The sequence below is a fragment of the Sordaria macrospora genome, chromosome 6 (genome assembly GCF_033870435.1).
Source record: "Sordaria macrospora chromosome 6, complete sequence".
Taxonomy (NCBI): Eukaryota; Fungi; Ascomycota; class Sordariomycetes; order Sordariales; family Sordariaceae; genus Sordaria; species Sordaria macrospora.
This window is the reverse complement of record NC_089376.1, coordinates 1,385,825-1,405,158: the sequence shown is the minus strand read 5'-3', so window position 1 is coordinate 1,405,158 and position 19,334 is coordinate 1,385,825. Positions and strand designations below refer to the sequence as shown.

At 51.5% G+C, this 19,334-nt stretch overlaps 6 protein-coding genes and 1 non-coding gene across 7 annotated transcripts; 5 read left to right on the top strand and 2 right to left on the bottom strand.

The window, feature by feature from the left end:
* Positions 1–990: 990 nt before the first annotated feature.
* On the top strand, positions 991–2,087 carry SMAC4_06032 (uncharacterized protein; the record flags this gene model as incomplete). The annotated part of the gene is made up of 2 exons (XM_003349289.1): positions 991–1,491; positions 1,740–2,087. The coding sequence occupies 2 exons, from the start codon at positions 991–993 to the stop codon at positions 2,085–2,087; spliced, it is 849 nt and encodes a 282-aa protein (XP_003349337.1).
* A 632-nt stretch (positions 2,088–2,719) lies between these two features.
* On the bottom strand, positions 2,720–3,820 carry SMAC4_06031 (uncharacterized protein; the record flags this gene model as incomplete). The annotated part of the gene is made up of 1 exon (XM_003349288.1): positions 2,720–3,820. The coding sequence occupies one exon, from the start codon at positions 3,818–3,820 to the stop codon at positions 2,720–2,722; it is 1,101 nt and encodes a 366-aa protein (XP_003349336.1).
* A 204-nt stretch (positions 3,821–4,024) lies between these two features.
* Positions 4,025–5,140, bottom strand: SMAC4_06030 (uncharacterized protein). The gene is made up of 2 exons (XM_003349287.2): positions 4,908–5,140; positions 4,025–4,802 (listed from the first exon to the last, which is right to left on the bottom strand). The coding sequence occupies exons 1-2, from the start codon at positions 5,066–5,068 to the stop codon at positions 4,544–4,546; spliced, it is 420 nt and encodes a 139-aa protein (XP_003349335.1). The 5' UTR covers positions 5,069–5,140; the 3' UTR covers positions 4,025–4,543.
* Positions 5,141–5,602: 462 nt separating this feature from the next.
* On the top strand, positions 5,603–5,675 carry SMAC4_13950. The gene has a single exon. It is a non-coding gene; the product is annotated as a tRNA-Lys (tRNA).
* Positions 5,676–11,382: 5,707 nt separating this feature from the next.
* SMAC4_06029 (uncharacterized protein) lies at positions 11,383–12,357 on the top strand (the record flags this gene model as incomplete). The annotated part of the gene is made up of 3 exons (XM_003349286.2): positions 11,383–11,468; positions 11,564–11,695; positions 11,784–12,357. The coding sequence occupies 3 exons, from the start codon at positions 11,383–11,385 to the stop codon at positions 12,355–12,357; spliced, it is 792 nt and encodes a 263-aa protein (XP_003349334.2).
* A 3,721-nt stretch (positions 12,358–16,078) lies between these two features.
* Positions 16,079–17,197, top strand: SMAC4_13949 (uncharacterized protein; the record flags this gene model as incomplete). The annotated part of the gene is made up of 1 exon (XM_066091711.1): positions 16,079–17,197. One exon carries the CDS (start codon positions 16,079–16,081, stop codon positions 17,195–17,197), a length of 1,119 nt encoding a protein of 372 aa, XP_065947447.1.
* Positions 17,198–17,256: 59 nt separating this feature from the next.
* On the top strand, positions 17,257–18,666 carry SMAC4_13948 (uncharacterized protein; the record flags this gene model as incomplete). The annotated part of the gene is made up of 1 exon (XM_066091710.1): positions 17,257–18,666. One exon carries the CDS (start codon positions 17,257–17,259, stop codon positions 18,664–18,666), a length of 1,410 nt encoding a protein of 469 aa, XP_065947446.1.
* Positions 18,667–19,334: the final 668 nt, after the last annotated feature.

The following is a 19,334-nucleotide window of genomic DNA, read 5'->3' as shown; positions in this document are numbered from 1 at the left end:
ATTGAAGACATCGCCAACATCATCCTCCCCGTTCTCTTTCGGAGGTTAAGCATAAAGGTGCCAGCTGTATCCTAAGCCAAATTTCAGCGCTTGGTTTCAACACTGCCGATCCATTCTCCCAACATGCTTTGCTCGTACTGCCCATGGACCGAACTTGGTTGACGGTCGATGCTATGACCAAACTCTTGGTATTGGCTGACCGCAGCTTATTGCCTTCCCGTCACCTTTAAACCCCATTATTTCTCCTAAAACTACGGTCCTTTTCTACCTTCAGGGTTAAGTTCGAGCGAAGAGGCGTCGAACGCGGCCGCCATGGGATTCGGGACGGGAAGATCGCTCCAACTAGAGGTCCCGGGGATAGCGGAAGTCTCCGATTTTTTGCGAGCTGAGTGAGCTACATTGAGAGCTGATGCTTCTGTGGGATAGAACGGCTTTGAAGGATGATGGGACGCTCGATATCATTGTATCACAGCTGTTCGAGAATGCATTATCGCAGAGTGTCAGCAGAGTGTCAGGCAGAGTGTCAACGTCCATCCTGGGAAGGATATAAACTCAGTCTTCTCCCCGCTCCACAGGAAGTGTAGACACTCCAATATCTTTGCCCGAGGAACCCACTAACCATGATCAAAAGCTTTCCAGTCTTGACCCTGGCCCTCTCAACTGCCCTTGGAGCCAACGCATCGCCCAGCCTATCTCTCCTCCCGCGAAGCAACAACAAGCTCGACACCGGCAAACAACACGAAGAATGCCCCCCCCTTCAACAAGGGTGACTTAACCATCAGCTACTTCCAGCTCTACCCCGAAAACGCCGACTGGGACGCCCATTCCTGCCAAATCATCTTCGGGTAAGCTAAAAGCTTCCCCCCTTTCAGCCCCAGCCCATCTCCCCACCCACCCGCTATACCTTGCTTAGCCACCAACTGACCACCACCATCATGTAGATCCCTCTGGAACGCCACCGTAGCCATCTACAACCCCTACCTCTCCCGCATGACCCAAATCCTCACCTTCCCCAACGTCACCGGAACAGGCACCACGCACATCGGCGGCATCGCCCGCGACCCCCACACCGGTTTCTACATGATCCTCACCGACCCAGCCGCAGCATGGGCCACCGAAGGCGCGGACCTGACAGGTGACCACCTGTTGATCAAGTACAATCCCCTTACCTCTTGCACCCTCTGGACCATGAACTTAACCACCGTCACCCACGAAAAGTACGGCGGGTTCCAAGACGTCGAGACCGACAGACGAGGGAACACCTATGTGGTGGGGACCTTTCCTGGCACGATACTCCTGGTAGATAAATACGGCCGGGAGATTAAAGGATGGTATCTCCCTTCCCCCTTTCCGACTCCCGTACCAGGAGTGCCGTTTACGAAAAGGGGTTTTGGCGGGCTAGCTGCCGTGCCTGGAACAAACATCTGTTACGATCCAATAGGAGACCACTTATGTAAGCAGCTAGGTAGACTAATCAGGGCCGCGCCAGGGGTATCGACGCAGCGGCGCCTTGATAAAGATCCAGTATAAAGGAAAGCCTTCCCAGGCCTTCCGAATACTGGGCTCTTCAGCAAGCAATAGCTATCACAGTCTACCAGTACCTTTCGGCTACTACTCTGTTGCTCTATTGTTCTATTCCAGCGATAATACTCCTGTGCTTGTAACGGTTCGTCACAACATCCTCTTACCTAACGACGGTGCCGGGCAAATATACCGCTTTGACATGCTTTCCCAGAAAGGAACGCCCGTGGCGGTGCCGGTGTCGCCCAGGGTGCTGTATAGCAATACCGACGCCATTTATCTGCCGCCTAAATATGGCGGGAAAGGTGTTGCTGGTGGCTAGTTGGGGATTAGGGGTGCAGGTGTTGAGGTCGAAGAAAGCAGAGAAAAAGTGGGAGAGGGCAGAGTATTTGGGGACGGTGGCGGTGGAGTATCCCGTGGATGAAGAGTTTCCGCAGATCGGACCGGAGAGCTTGTATGTTATACTGGCGTTTGGGGATTTTCCGTGGGTAGAGGGGGCGGGCGGGAGGAGGAGGTTTCCGATGCCGGACATTACGCGGGAGGTTGAGGCGCTGTTGAGGAAGTGAGAACCCAGTGAGAATGGTACATGATCTTGGCTGGGGAATGTTGTTGGTAGGTAGCTGACAGGGTCTTTTGGATTTTCTCCGTAGTTGACAGGGCGTCTAGTTCTTTATGAGTCAAGGTACACACAATGTTCGAGAATCCAAAGTACGTTTTTTCTTCTCTATACCGTTTGCTATTTTGTACAGTATTTGAGAACAAATCACTTCGAAGTAGCCGTCAAAACCTTCCATTTGGACCACCCCAGCGGAACAGTCAAGTCCTTCCTCGCACTCTTCTTGTCCACTCGCAAGCCCATTGCCTCCAGGAACTCAGGCGTGATCTCCACGCCCGACGCCCACAATTTATCCACTCGCCCGCTCAATCTTCGCAAAGGCTCGAGTATTTTGTGAAATTGGTTACCTTTCTAGCTGTTCTATGACCACTCCTCAGACCTATCTCCATTGCTCTGGTGACCGGATTGACATCAGCCTGCAGGGCGGCCAGTTGGTGACAGCGGCGTATGGGATGGGATCTGTTGATTAATCTGTATTCCGGTGATGGGTGTGAGGAGTGTAAGTGCAGGGAAATGACGAGCCTGTGTCGCTCGGCTACGTAATCCTCGTGACTTCCTGGCAAGAGAAGGGTGACGGTCGAGTCAACCATATCGGCGCGCTTGGTCATTGCCTCGACGTCGCCATTTTCGGTGGGAGGAGAGGCAATAACCAGGCGGACCTTTTCTCAAATATTTTGCTGCGCGGGGGCCGAGAGGTCCAAGGAGCCCGAAAGGGGCCTTGCCCGGTTCATCATCCGGCTCGGAGTGGGTAATGATGCGAGACCATGATTGCCATCGATTGAAATCCTCCGACCTAGTCCAGCTGAAGAGGATTCGCGACGTGGTCTGATGTAAGATGAACGAGTTTCCGCCGAAGAACCGCTCGTAGACTAGGTCTTGAAAGAATCGGTTGGTGTTTGCAACTGCCATGTGCGCGGAGCCTCGCACGACTGGAGGAGCGGGGCTGAAGAAGTCCGATGATCTTGCTGTGGGCCAGACAGGAATCATCAGTTGGACAAGAGAGCAGAATCTGGCTCCGGCAAGGTCATTTCCTTCGGCAGACGGGTAGAGGAGGTAGTCAAACGTGATAAAGCAGTAGGCACAGCCGACAGGTACAAGGAACGCCACGATCATCTTCCACACTTCAGCAGGCAGCTGGTCAAAACGATAAGGACTAGATTTATGTTGTGTCTTTGGGCTCGAGATCACAGAGTGCCCGCTTGTGCCGTCGCTGTCAGCTCTTTCTGCCATGTCCCAGTCCAGATCGCAAAGAATATGCCCGCGTCCTGGAGGATATTCAGAGAGGGGATGTGAGTAGCCACCAATTGACATTGACATCCTCCTGAGATGTCTATCGCTGTCAGACCTAGGTGACTGGTTTTCGTTAAACTTATCCCAGTCTCGCAACCATCGGCCAAGAACTTGGCCCCGAATAACACCGATATCGGTCGTATCTTCTCGGTCACCCACTTTGGGGTGCCAGAAGCGCTCCTCGCCACGTTGGTAACGCCCCTGGAGGCCCCAAGGCGTCATGCGGATTTCGCCTGTGAAGATAAAGGGAACAACGACAACAAGCTCACGAGGACGAGGAAGGCGAATTTGACGAGGAGGAGGGGGGTACCATTCGGAGGGCATGTCGGCTACGTCCCAACTTTGCGGATCGGTGGGACCACCTTCTTCGGGTACGGTAGGATTTGGGCCCATGCACAAATTCTGAGTGGGAGGAGGTGGAAGGTCGGAGGGAATACGGAAATTTAATAAAATTATGAAACTTGGTGGACATAGAGGCGGGTAGCCGCGTATGAGATTGGATCTGGAAGAGTATGAGACTCGGGAATGGGAACAGCGTCCACCTGTTCAGACATGGTGATAAACGTTGAAGCTTTGGGTTCGCAAGCCACAAGGAAGAGTTTAGATGGAAAAACTGTAGGCGCAAACTCTCGCTGTCCAGTCTTGCATTAGGAAAGAGAGAGACGAAGAAAAGAAAAGCAGCAGAAGTTCGAGCTTTATATCCATGTCTCCTAGTATTGCATACTTGCCGTCGGTGATGGTGTCGATATTGTAGCCCCACCCGAACTTCACGCTAGTCGCTGGTGCCTGGAGGGTGTCGCTCTATTCGGAAGTTTTGATCCAGGGTCCTCGGTGGTCTTTGGATGAAGATGCTATAACATCAGTGTCCATGTTGAGTTCCTCCGCCGCCCTATCTTGAAAGCATTTCCAAGGCCAGAGCGATTCACCAAATATGATCGTTCCTTGATGGAGCTTTTGCCGGAGTCGGACACAAATATATGTTTATTGCGAGGGCTGATTTGTAGTCCTTTGGTCCTCCAACAGGTCGAATCGGGTCCGCCCATCTTTCCAATCGTCAAACGCTTCCGTATCTTTTGTCTATTCCAATTGTCCCGTCTTAAAGGCTTCACAGGGCAATCATGTCGACACCGTCTGCTCCAAATACTCAAAGTACTTCTCGTTCCATTGCGCCAAGAACACGTCGTTGAACAATCCCGGGGCCATGTCGGGCGACACCTCACCATGAGGACAGAAGCTCGGCGGCATAGATTTCTTGTCGTTGACGGCTCGTTCAAAGACCTTGATCAGGCATTTTCCGCAAATCTTGTGATCGCATCCCGGCCTGGAGAGTAAATTCGCGGGCTCCGTTTTGTCTTGGCAGATGTAACATTTTGGCCTGCGTTGAGGGGAGGTGTCAGCAGAGCTTCGAGAACGTATCCATCCCGTCCCGTCCGTGATGGATATACATATGACATCTAGATGCAGTGAAACTTTGACTTACGCGGGTGGGAAGATCTTGATCCAAAAGTTGTCAATTCGGCTCGCCCTGAATTCCGAAGAGTTTGAATCTACGGGGATGTGCGCCAAAGTGTCGAACGACTGGCGATAGGACGGCGCTGGCTCTCGCACGTACTCGTGCTGTTTTGGGTTTCCGTTCGACATGTCTGCTGTCCTGTTGCTGTCGTGGTGTTGTGGAATAATGGAAAGTTTCCCCGGCCGGTCAACGTAAATTGTCTCTTCGGCGCGTTCGGTTCTTGTAGTGCGAATCCGAGGTTCGGTCGGATTGACGCATTCGGCGACCGGAATAGCGATAGAGTGCCATGGCCGTCATTCATGACTAATAAAGATTATGAAGCTGATGATAATTCGTTGGCGTTCCCCGGGCCGAGGTGTACATTGAGCATCATCGGCAGTTGCTCATTCGTGGGTGGTGCGTTCCCTGCAAGCCACGTCTACGGCGCCTTTCAGGGCTTGGGATTGGCCCGTCGCATCCCCTCATGCACTGTAACAATGAGGAGCACTGCAAGGAAGGCATCATGGAAACGCGAACTTTCCTTCCATAGCGCAGTTTCAAGTTGTGCACAATTGAATCGTGATTCACGTCATGCTGTCATATCGGTCATCGACACTATGGTTGATGTCCTCTACAATTATAACTGCAGCATTCATATGCCAAAGCATCAATAACTCGCACTCGCCCGGCTAGCTCAATCGGTAGAGCGTGAGACTCTTAATCTCAAGGTTGTGGGTTCGACCCCCACGTCGGGCTCAATTCCCGGCGGCGAATTGCGATTCTTCTTTTTTGAACTTTTGCGCATGTGTAGCACATGGCATTTGTCCTTTTTTTGTCGCTCTTGCCTTTGCGAGTTTTGCCATGTGCTTCACTGCGAAAACAATTGTTTCTTTCAACATAATATGCCTCCAATCTAATCTTTCAATATCCCTGCGCATCAGTCCAATATCCACTCCGCTATCGGCAATCATTGGCACAACATGTAAGCCACAAGCCATGAAGTAATTCATACTTTTCCGCAAAGCTTCAACAACGGCCAACTTGCTAATATCTGAACCTTTTTCCCTTTAGTGCTCCACGATACCGACCTTATCAAACAACCATCACGACATTGCATCAACAGAAACGAAAAACATAAACGATCTTGCCTTTTCACCAAACCCTGATCAATCCCGCCAAAACTGAACAGTCGTACAGAGATTTACGAGCCCATCACACCCTTGCTACCGAGCTTACTACCCATCCTTGCCACTGGTTGGATTGGACCTACATAGATCCACGCTCCCCGTTGACAACCAGTGTTACATACCCAGCTACACGTCCACTGATGGAAGACCCAGTGCTCCGGTACCAAAACCTGAAACATCAAATGGAAGTCAGGTCTACAACATGGTCCAGGATTCGTACCTCTTTGTCCGAGGCTATGGATATCAACAAAAAACGGGGGCATAAGGTGGAACACAATGGACTTCCCATGCCTGTCCTGGAAAGCTCTCGCACGAACCACTGAAGGTATGTACTAACGGTCCCTGTCAATATGTGGAACTGAAGTCATCATCATGTCTTGGCTTCTTTGGCACCACGTGGATAAAACAATACATGGCTGCACTGTATACAAGTCGACCATTTTCCTCCCTCTCGTCGTCTTTCCTATCTCTCTCTTCAGTCAATGAAGGAGTTCACCAGCCCTTTCATCGTCTACCGTGGTCACGTACTCTGTATGGTTCAACACAGCATGCCGTACTGTCCGTATGCACCCGGATGATGTATCAGTGCTACACTAACTCCATGCACATATGCATGACGCCCGAGAACCTCCATTTCCTCCAACACAACAACAAGCACTGACGAGATTTGCGACGGCCGACCGCTTCCGAAACCCTACATACCGTCACCGATCGAGCCCCGAATCTCGAAGCCCAAAGTTCACAACTTCCCACCTACCTCGTCACCCATTTGCCGTCGTCCGCCCTACATTCTGATTCTTGGCTACAACATCCACTATGACCTCCCACGATCGACATCCATATCACACAAGATGGAACCAGGGATCAGTTCATAAACGTCACAACCTACACACCTCTATACATATGCACAAACCGTACTGATACTCCGGTAGACTCTCGAGCACCTGCGTCTCCTCAAACTCGACAACAAGCACCGCCGAGCTTGATTACAGTCTTGGCACGAAGCCATACCCTCGTCTCTCCTTGATCGAACCTGGACGGGCAAAGTTCCACCACTACACACCCGACAGACGTACTTCGTCGCCTATATGCCGTCATCGTCGTTATACCTTGATTTCCTGCTCCAAATTCCCCACCATAAGCCCCTCCCTGGGCCCTAGACCAGTGCTAACCTCCATGCATACGTGTAGGTGTTCATGGCCCTCGAGAGCCTCCTCGAACTTGACAACAAGCACCGACGAGCTTGGCGATCGTCCCCAAAGTCCGAACCACAACACCCCGTTTACCAATAAACCTCATACCTCGTACCTCGAAGCGCAAGTCCCACAAATCCTTACTCTGGTACCTGTTCACCCGCCATCATCCTTCCAACATTCCGAGCCCGGGCTGTAACATTCCCACCATAAGCTCGCCCGCACTCCAAGGCCTTTACTACTACGTACATCTGCGCGACGCCCGCGAACTTCCTCCAAACTCGACAATAAGCATCGACCGACAAGCTGTGCGACCGCTCCCAAAATCCCGAATCCATACGTACCTTCCACCGATCGAACCTCGAGCCTTGACGCGCAAGCTCCACAAATAGATACCTACTTCATCGCCCGCTTGCCCGCGCATACCTCCGCCGAGTCACCAATCGAATTTCCTCAAAGCGCAAGCCTCCCCGTTATCTACTTCGTCACTTGTTTGCCTGTCGCGATCCTGCTTACGTTCGGATTCCCTACATTCCCACCACGCGGTCATGAGATCGCCATTCGTACCATACAAAATGATACAGATAAAGAAAAGTACAATAAGGAAGAGGGGGGGACAACTGGTGCACAGGCCAAACGACCAACCGGGGAGTACGCACAGTTGCTGGAGGGGGACGGCGGCAACTCCACGCATGACAGGGATCACCCCGCAAGCCAAGATGTGTAGTGTGGAACACACCGACGGGACGGGAGCTCCCGCGGTGGCTGCATGTGCCATGTGCGCACCTTGTCAGCTTGAAGTCTAAATGTACAGCACCTCATGTATGTAGCTACAGTATTAGACGCTATTGGTTAGACGTAGCTAGTTAGCTCAACATTGCCCATGTCAACCTCTCGATGCCCTGCGTTCGCGAGCCACTCCTTGTTGTTTTCTCAATGTTCTTGGTCAGCAGCAAGTGTAGCGTATCATGAGCGAAGAAGAGTGGTCATGATGAAAGCAAACAAAGTCTCATTAACTATCTAGGGCTGAAATGACGCCTTCTGCCCATTCGGGACCCGTGAGGGTGATGTTGGGCAACCAAGCAAAACCAAGAACCAGAAGCCAGCAGGCAGAGGCTTGGGTGTGACGCCCCGCCGGTGCCAAGTCAGGCCAGACTAGCTAACTAAACTAAAAGGAAACTAATTACAAACTAGACTAAACGCCTCTATACCCAGAATCCCAACCTCTATAGTCCAACGCCAGAAAAGCCAAAAGTCAAACCCAAAAGCGAAAAGCCGAAAGCCGAAAGCCAAAACCAAACCAAAACCAAACCCAAGACCAAACAAACCTCTATGTTCAAACGCCAGAAAGCCAAAAGCCAACCCAAAAGCCAAACCCGAAAGCAAAAAGCAAAAAGCAAAAAGAAAAAGCAAAAAGCAGAAAGCCAGAAAAAGAAAGCCAGAAGCAGAAAGCCAGAAGCAGAAAGCCAAAAACAGAAAGCCAAAAGCAGAAAGTCAAACCCAAAACACGAAACTCGAAAGCAGACGTAAGCAAAAAATTAGCAGCATCCAGCCAAACCAAGCAAAAAGAGCGAAAGAGTGGGAGGGAGGGGTGACATACCTGAGAAGCCAAAAAGAGAATGTACCTAGAAAGTCAAGTCAGCAAACAGAGACGGAAGGGGGCGTACTTACCAACGATCCAGAGACTCAAAATGAGCAGACCTAGACGAATCCGAGCACACTCTCCTCGAGCCAAAAGACCCAAGTCGAGCGGCGGGGAAAGTGTCGGAAATTGCCCGCCTGGCGTCCCCAGACCGAATCCGAGTCTCCCGACCTCCCAGCTGCGGTCCTCCTCGAAGGCTTACCTCAGAGAGGCGAAACGCATTGATTCGGGCCCGCAGGGTGCGGGTGGTGGCGAAAAGGTCGTCTCTCGGCGCAAGCGCTTCAAGCCGAATGACCCTCCACGCCGCAACACGATTGACAGCCTCCGGCTTGGCCGGCATCGGATCTTTGCACCTGTCAGCGAAGCGCACCGACTTGCGCATCGGGGTGTTGCCTCTGTTGCCTCCTCGCGAGGCCCGCGTCTTCAGAATCGACTTCGGCGCAGGTCCCGTCTAGGTCCCCTTGCCATCCACGTCATCATCGGAAACAGGTGACTCGGGAATCATTGACAGACAGAAAGCGAGAAGATCGAACACGGCCGGACCCATCAGCATGAGGATCGCTTGCGCAATTGACCCCAGCGTCACGTAGGCCACGACCATGCCGATCCAACCTAGAGAGGAAAGGACGATCGTTAGCGCGCGGAACCAGATCTCGAAAAAAGAGAAACGGGGGAAGGGGGAGGGGGAGGGGGACTTAGATGATTGCATGTTTGCGGTGTGTGTGTGTGCGTTGTGTGTCTGTTGTTGTTGCAAGTCTGTGAATGTTGTTAGCATTTCTGACAAAGAGAGGAAAGAGGGAAGAGAAGAGGAGAGAAATTTTTGGGGGCGCTGGGTATTCAAGGGGAATCTTCAGCCAGTGATGCCAAGGCAACTGCACTGAGGCGAATCGCGTCCGCTGCTTCCATATTTTTCCGGAGAGTCCCGTCCGGTGGCCTGATTTCTGGCAAGACGCGTCTTGCTCCTTCCCTGATTAGTTGTACAGCCCTGATCGCGTCCCAACTGAAACGCGCTCCCCGGGCGGTATCCTCCGGGCTCCATAGTTTATCCGACAGGCCCATAAGGGGGTTTGGGGCTTAACAGAAGGCGCTGTAATGCCCTCAGAAGGTATAACGGGGAAGCCTGAGGGCCAGGGCTCTTGACGTGCTCAGGGCAGTTTTGTTCCAGAACTGGAGACAGATACAGTGAGGAAGGGCGCTAACGGGCAAGTGGTAGCATGCCTTAGGGAAATAAACACCGGAGAATACGATGACAGTTAGCAGGGCCCTCATTTAGCTAACTAAGGACCTAAAAATGGAGAGTGTCCAACGCCCAACGGGTCAGGCTATAGTGGTTTCCCCCCTGTTAAATTGCACAGGAAATCCCCCGACAAGAGAAAGTCTAGGCTGCCCTAACATCAGTACAGGCCTTGAAGCTAATGGGCGGTCGAACTGCGAAGTGTCGGTCCATCTGTGTTGGGCCACAACAATGCCAGACATTACCACTTTTTCAATATCGAGCATTTGGAAACGTTCATTGATGTAATGTCGTCGAGTTAAGCTTGCATATTGTATAACATCTCATTGGCTAGCCCTAAATGTGGGGTCACTGTACCCCTGTCTCGAGGTCTTGGCTTGTCATGCCGACGCATGCCTCCCGACAATCGTGGGCGGCTGCGAGGCACTAGCGCCGGGAAGGGTCGCATGCATACGTGCGTTCGTCTGATATATTGGGATGGAATTATATATAGGAGATGCCGTCGGGGAAGGCCGCGAGATAGGACGTCAGGCGTGGTCTTTCGGTAAACCAGTTGTTAGCTCTAGATACCAGACAAAGGACAAGGTGCAAATGAGACATGCCTATGCAATGACCATATTTCTGTGGAACAAGAAAAGGATAGATGGGTACGAACCAGACGGACAATCCTCTCCCTCGGTTGCATATCGGCTTCCATGTTCCTTATTTCGTTGCTCCAATGGAACTTGGAGGTCTTGGAATGCCCTCGGTATGGACGTTGCACAAAATCAGTGATTCAACAGTTATTCACCGTGCCTCCCATAGTGGGATTATGCATGCTAATATTGTGCTCGAGTTGCCTGTAGCGACGCTGGTTGTGGGCGGTTCCCTACCTAATTATCCAGATTTGGCAACCTTCGTAGGGACACAAATTGCACCTAATAAGCCTACGCGCCTGAGTTTCATCAAGTTCTACGCGTCAGAACTCAGTTCCCTTTTGGGAAGTCCTCAGGACAGACGCGTTTCACAAATCAGGGGCCAGACTGTGCACTCCTTCAAAGGTATAGGCAGTCTCGGCCCACTTCTCCCAGTTGCACTTCTCTTTCCCTTGACATCATCAAAACACACATTCACACTTGCTCAAGATTCATCACTTTTGCATCAAATCAAGCAAGCACAAACAAGCACATCATCAAAACCATCGCGCCTTTTTCAGACAATCATCAAGATGTCATCTGCCACTTCTTTTTTCCCGCGCGCAGTTCCTGCCGCCACAAACATCATCGCCGTCATGACCTTCATCGTCGTGACCCTGTGCGTTGGCTTTCGCCACGCAAAACAGTAACTACTCCCTGGTCCTGCTTCCATCATCCCGCAACAGCGCAACTAACGAGGAAACCATCGTCTAGAAGCCTCAAGCCATGTTCCGCTGCGCAGCAGCTGCCTTTTTTCACGCGCGCGCTTACCGCATCGACTTATTTGATTGCGATGGTGGCCGTCATTGCCATGGGGCTCTATACTAGCTTCCGACACAAGGAAAGGTAAGCGCTCTCCTGCTCTTCTCATCGGACCTTCGTCCGTAACTTCCCCTTCGTAATCATGCCAGGCACTAACTCTCATTCGCAATAGCAACATCGCCGCCGTCAACGGCAGCAGCAGAACCGGCAACAGTACCAGCCGCAACAGCAACCACAAGAAGTACCAGCAGAGCAGCCACACTCTAAGCCGCCAATTCAGCAGCGGCGACTGCATCCAAACAGACAGCAGCAACAACAACAACAACAGCCAGAGCAACCACAGCCTGAGCACACACATCAGCTGCGGCCGCGAAAGCCAAAGCACCACCAGTTGCGGTTCCCAGAACCAAAACATCACCATCACCACCTGCGGCCGCGAAGGCTTGGAAAATATCACCAGCCGTAGCATCGAGAGCCTTGAAAACACAATCAGCTGCAGCCTCGAAAGCCTGCAAAACATCACAAACCACGGCGAAAGCCAAAACACCACGAGCAGCGGCCTCAAAAGTCAAAGCATCACCAGCTGCGGGAGCAGCCAAAAAGTCAGATTTGTCGAGAGGGGGTGGATTGTGAAGAAGGGAGGAAGGAGCAGGATGTCTGGGAAACAGTGGAGAAAGATTCGAAGGCAGGAGAAGAGGGAGTCCGAAGTCTTTGCCGTCCGGGTATCACAAGAGCAGAGTGCCTAGAGGTAGCGAGTGGAGAAAGTGGGAAGTCTGGTGGAAACGAGATGGAAAAGGGGGAGGAGGTTTTATGACTCTCTTGGGTTTCTTCTATTTTTTTTGCATACCTTAGATGGATGGGGGATTCGGAGCATGACGGACGGGGAGGATTAAAGAATCATATTAGAAAGTGTCAATGGAGTTTTTGGCTTGTGCCTTTTTTTTGCATAGATAAACGGGGAAGGTACCAAGGAAGGCGAATGAGAAAGTGTTGAACAAGATGCATCCCAACTTTCAACGTTGTCGGTCCACGCAGGTAATGATGTTGAGGGTTCCCTCCCCTCCTCCCAGCTTTTCTTCTCCTTGAATCATAAACTTTCCACTCCGATCGCTCCGACAGCAGAGCCAACAAGGCCACATCGAAACTTCTTTGTGGCTTTCACCAAGCCATTTTGTGGTACCTAAAGCCTCTTCCATGTGCTGTATCTGGTCGCAGGCAAATTAAACCTACTCCAAAGGTAAGAATCCATATCCTCTTTTTCCACCATGTCTCTTCATCGGTACACGTCCTCCGGATCTGCGTCCAGAGCCTCCCATCTGGTACCATGGCCACAACTAACGTTTACTGTCAACAGGCACCCGAGTATCCCGAATCTTTGCTCCCTCCTGCTCAGCTTCCGAAAACGCCGCACGAGCATTTATCCATCAGTACCATCTGAGTGGCCCATGGGCGCCCCATACTGCGACAGTACATGTAGCAAGCATAGCATCATCAACTCACACTTGCAAGAACAAAGAAATTGCTCACAACACTTCTGTCATAACAGATCCTAAACGCTTTCAAACCAGGAATCACGACTTACAATCATCAAAATGGCTTCTGCTAGTTTTCTTCTCACCCACGTTGTCGAATTGCTCCACGTCCTCGCCACGAAGCAAAAAGAAAAAGGACAAAGTCCGACTACTATACAAAGGCCACCAGGTGTGGATTGTATCCACTGCTGCCAAGGCAGTCAAGACATGCTGATGGCTGCAACAGTAAGTACTCCTCTGCCCTCCTTTACGTCACCTTGCTTTATGGGACCTCTATTCGTAACCTACTGTTTGGAATTCTGCCAGGCACTAACTTTCACTCGCAATAGCAACAGTGGCAGCACCAGTCGCAACAACAGCACAGGTAGTCACATCACGACAGCGGCCATGGCAAAGCTAGCAACATCGGCAGCTGCACTCATCTGTAATAGATCGCAATACCCATTAAATTTCCCCTTATCCAGCGCCTGAATTCTTGCCCCGCCCGACCTCTTCGTGTTACAAGATCATCTCCGAGCCCAGCAAAGGTACCTAGCGACAGCAAGAGTTACAAAAAGCCTATACCTACCGGTCAAGCACATTATCACCGAGCGAGAATCAACACCACCATGAACTCGACCGATTTGTTGTTCACGCGCGCGGCGTCGAAGCGGAAGCTAGGTATGGAGCGAATACAAAGATGGGTAAAAGGCTTGATCTTGATTCGCCAGAAAGAGAATATTCATCAGAGTTCAGGAAAGCAAGCAAGCACTTTATCAACAACACAAGCTCTTTAACGATCTACAGGCGCTTATTACAGTTTATCTGCAACTTGTATTCATTTCTAAGCGTATGGTTTTTCCGCCGCGAAAACCATCGTCGCTGTTTTGGCTTTCATCGCCGTCGCCCTTTGCGCCAGCTTTGTTAGGTACGCAAAGAAGCACAGTAAGTACTCCTTGGTCATACTTCTATCACTACCGCAACTAACGAGGAACCCATAGTATAGAAGTATCAGGACGTCTTCCGCCATTCCTATTCACACGCGCGCGCTTGCCGCGATCAAGAACATCATCGCCACAGTAGTGTTACGATCCAATAAGGGATCACTTATGTAATTAGCTACATAGACCAATAAGGAGGGCGCCGCAGTACCGGCGCCGCGGCAGCGGCGCACCATAGAGGACCCTTATATAAAGAAGTCTCCCAGACCTCTTATATAGGGCTCCTCAGCAAGCAATAGCTATCACATCTTATCAATACCTTTTGGCTATTCTTACCGTTGTTCTAATCCCAGCGATATACCCCTGTGCTTGTAACGGTTCGTCACACGTTGCTTGCTCATCAATTTGCACACCAGTATTCTGGGATTTGCTGCTGCACCCGAAGTTTCCTCAAAATTATCAAGTTTCCCCAGACTCTTTGACCATTCACCATCATCATGTCCGGAATCCCGAATGGCAAGCAGGCTGGAGGACCCGTTGGGGCTGGCACCCCGGGTACCGCGGCGAGAGACCCTGGCCCTGGCACTGACGCCATGACCGGCATTGTGGACGATAATGGCGATGAAGTCAAAGCCGCCGAGCTTCTCGCCAGAGAAGAAGCTCGCACCCGCAGGGCTACCCTCGTCCCTGCAATCACCAAAGACACCGGCGACGTCGAACTGCTCAACATCATCAACATGCTCCGCAACAAGATCAACGACCTCGAGGCCATCACTCCGACGGCCACGGTCGTTCCCAAGAGCACCATCAAGCTCAACGCCCCGCCCAAGTCCGACGGCACTAAGAAAGAGGACCTCCAAGGCTTCCTCACCCAGGTCCGCGCCAACCTTCGCTTTACCACCACCGTGGACTCTGTCCAGCAGGTCTTGTACCCCTCCTCATTCCTCACCGGCAAAGCCCTCGAGTGGTTCCAACCCACTCAAGCGGACTACCTCAACAACCCCTGGAACGAGATGCACATCGAGACCCAGAAGACATTCACCGACTTCGAGTACTTCGAGAGTTCCATCAACCAGGTCTTCGGACTCGCCGACAAGGTTCGCCAGGCCGAGACCAAACTGAACGAGCTCCGCCAGACCAAGTCAGCCGCATCCTATTCCGCCGAGTTCAGACAGCTCGCCTTCCGCGTTGACTGGAACGACGAAGGCCTCAAGTACCAGTTTTACCGCGGCTTGAAGAGTGACGTCAAGGACGAGCTCATCAAAATCGACCGCAAGACCAAGAGCCTCGACGAATATATGAACGAGGCCATCGTCATCGATAACCGCCTTTTCGAGCGAAAGAGAGAGAAAGGCGCTGGAGACAGTCGCCCTCGCGCACCCGCTAACACATGGTACAAGTACCAGCGTGGAGGCAACAGCTACAACAACAGATCACGTAGCACCGCGTATGGCACTCACCCTGGTCCCATGGACGTTGACGCCGTTGACAACCGCGATAACCGTGACCGCAAAGGAGGCCCCAGCAAGTATAAGAAGTGCTTCAAGTGCGACAAGCCAGGACACTTTGCTCGGGAGTGCCGCAGCGGAGGCAACAACAATCGCCGTCAAGGAGGAGGCTGGAAGCCAGTCCCCACTCACTCAACCAACTCCGTCAGCAAGGGCAAGGGTAAAGGCAAAGAGGTCGATAACATCGAGATCGACCACGACTTCGCTAACGCTCTAGCCGCCCTTACCAATAATGAGCCACCCCGTACCATCTGTGTAATCGACTTCGAAAATGAACCTACCGACGATTACATAACTATGGAGGAATACGATCAGTACGAAGACTACGACCGTGTCCTTCACGAACAAACCCAGCTCGAGCCAGGCGATTACGAGAGTGACATCGAGGAATACATCCGAAGGAGCAATGCTTATCATGCCGACTTCGACAAAGAAAACGAACAACCTCACGACCACACCCCGCTTCCCAACCGGCCACGCAGCCACTCCGTGCCGCCTGCGCCGCGCATGCCATTGTCAGACATTGACGAACGCGACGAATGGCCACTCGCCACCATTGTTCATAACGAATCAGAAGTCCACACAGACTTGTCCGATGCGATGAGAGAATCAGATACGGATACCGACGACCAAATGGACCGCAACGAACAACTCCAGTCTGAATTGGACCGTCTCAACCAGCTCGTCGACATTGAACGCGCGAAAGTCACTGAACTCAAGATCCAGCAACTCGCCTACAATCGCACACGCCGACAACTCCATCGGGAAGACTGCCAACGATATGAGGATACATTCGTCGGGTCAACCAAACGACCCGAAGAACTCATCTCTCTTATCCAGTCTTCACTCCAAGGACTCAAGAATAAGGTCGCCCAAGAAGAACGCAAGAAAAGGACCTTCGACTTGGACGAAAAATACGACCGGCAACTTAACACTGAGTACTACGCTGGTCCGATCGACGACGATGACTCCTTCATTGAAACCTACCCACCTAGGCCTATGCTGCAGACCATTGGGGTCTCAGCATACGAAGCCAACGTCCACACCGTTTGTAACCTCCCTTGGACACCCCAAGCAGGTGACCATCCTCAAGTCCATCCAGGACACCCGTCACACAAGAAAATCGCATGGATCCATTGCCTCTACGATGCATGCCCCTGGCATCTATCGTACAAAATGGAACGGGACCACTTCCCTCAACGAGTATGGGAAAACGGCGTACCCATCCCGGTACGAGGCACCTACCACAAAGACTCTATCGGAATGTGGGACATTGGCCAATCGCGCAACCGGGAAGGAGGAGGAAAGCTACTAAAGCTTCCCCTCAAAGACGGATACAGCAGGGAATGTATGGAATCCCCGTATTCACGCTATCAGGAGTGCTGCAAAATCAACTGTGCAGTTCACATGGCAGATAAAGCACGCCAGTGGCACGCACGTCAGGCACTACGTAAAGAGAGGGATTTCCAACGTTCCCAGAAGGAAAGGGAAACCGCAGCAGCATCGTCTTCAGGCACCAGCACGGTCTGTGGATTCCCGTCGAAGTCCGGGTCCCAGAGGAAACGCCGTGGTGGCCGCAGAAGACAGGGAAATGGCGCCAGCTCCTCGCGAGGGGACCGCGAGTAGCTGCACCACCCCAGATCCTCGAAGTAAGTCGAGACGAGGACTCGATTTACGAAGTCCAGATGGCTTGGACACAGCCATTCAAGGGACAAGCAATGGCGATGATCGATTCAGGATCGTCAATCAACCTCATTACACCACAGACGGTGAATTATTGGAAAATTCCATGGGTACTCAAGAAGAAACCTTACCGAGTGTACACATTCGAAGGGAAAAGTCCGAGCTATGAGCAGGGACAGGTACTAAGGGAAACAGTACCTCTCGAAGTCATCATCAACGGAGATGAACAAGAAATCGTCTTCGACATCACACCCATTGGCAAACACGATGCCATCTTGGGAAGACCCTGGCTCAGAAAATATAACCCGGACATCGATTGGGTCAACGGGACCATCAAACAACGCAAACCCCCCGTCGACAAGAACCCAATCGAGGAGAAAGAAGTCTCAGTCACTGATAGAAAGGGTTGGCATCCTTCGTCACACGAGACAAAGCCACCATTAGAACCATCAAAAATGGTCATGTTCATCAACAATTACCCCGAGGAGGGACCACCTCCTGAACCACCACCCAAGACTGCCGATGAGCGACTCAAAGACGTCCCACTGCAATACCGAGGATATAAGATATTCCGGTCGTCTTCTGAATGCACATTGCCAGCACATGGTCCATGGGATCATGAGATACCCTTGAAAGAAGGCGCCAAACCCAAATACCAGAAGATCTACCAGCTCAACCCTGCACAGATGAAGGCGCTCAAGGAGTATATTGACGAGAGGCTCAAATTGGGACACATCAGGGAATCTCAATCTCCCTGGGGCTCCCCCATCCTTTTCGTACCTAAGAAAGATGGAGAACTCCGTCTCGTCATCGACTATCGACATCTCAACAGCGACACAATCAAGAATCGATACCCACTGCCACTGATTCAAGAGATGAGAGATCGACTCGGAAAAGCGACCATATTTTCCAAGTTCGACCTAACCTCAGCCTTCTCACAGATTCGCATGAAGAAAGGCGAGGAAATCAAGACGGCATTCCGTACCCCGTTGGGACACTACGAGTATCGCATCATGCCGCAAGGTCTCACGAACGCACCTGCATCGTTCCAAGCGCGGATCGACGCAGTACTCAAGCAGTTTGCAGGAGAATTCGTGATGGCCTACATTGACAATATCATTGTGTTCTCTGAAAACGAAGAAACACATCAGAAACACGTCCACAAGGTGTTGGCTGCCCTCGAAAAGGCAGGACTATCCGTCAACCCAAAGAAGAGCGAGTTCCACAAGGAACAAGTAGACTTCCTGGGCTATCGCATCTCTCCGGGTAAATCCGCATGGACCCAACCAAGATCAAGGATATCGCTGAATGGCCAGCACCAACCACTGTCACAGGTGTACGAGGATTCCTGGGATTCGTCAACTTCTACCGACGCTTCATTGAGGGATTTGGAGGCATCGCTAAACCATTAAATGACCTGACCAAGAAAGACATTGCCTTCAACTGGACTAAAGAATGCGATGACGCCTTCAATAAGCTCAAGCAAATGATACTGGACGACCCAATCCTCATGCTACCAGACCCTGATAAAGAATTCGAGGTCGAAACCGACGCTTCCGACTGGGCTATGGGTGGTCAATTAGGACAACGAGATGATCAGAATTGTCTTCACCCAATCGCATTCTTCTCAAAGGCATTCCGAGGACCAGAGCTCAACTACCCAATTCATGATAAAGAGCTCATGTCCATCATTCATATGGGCCTTCAAGGAATGGCGACCGTGGCTCAGCGGAACCAAGGAATCAGTTAAGGTCTACTCCGATCACAAGAACTTGACATACTTCACTTCGACAAAGGAACTCAACCAGCGACAGACCCGATGGTCAGAATTTCTGTCACAATTCAATTTCAACATTCATTATAGAAAAGGATCCGAGAACGCCAGGGCAGATGCGCTAAGCAGGAGGGAAGATCTGAAGACCAAAGAAGCCACCCTATCAGCAGCTCTGTTCAAGGCCAACAACGATGGTTCCTTGCGACACGAACCCATCGTACAGGATCATGACAATGAATTTGACGAGGACCTAAAGGTCTATGCTATCGCAAGAAGGGAACCCGACGACTGGATTGAGAGGATCAT

Excerpts from the sequence above, each read along its gene's own strand:
- SMAC4_06030 (XM_003349287.2), bottom strand. The coding sequence starts at position 5,068 with ATGTCGAACGGAAACCCAAAACAGCACGAGTACGTGCGAGAGCCAGCG. Across the intron at positions 4,803-4,907 it reads ATCAAGATCTTCCCACCCGC|GCCAAAATGTTACATCTGCC; the intron begins GTAAGTCAAAGT and ends CCCTCAACGCAG.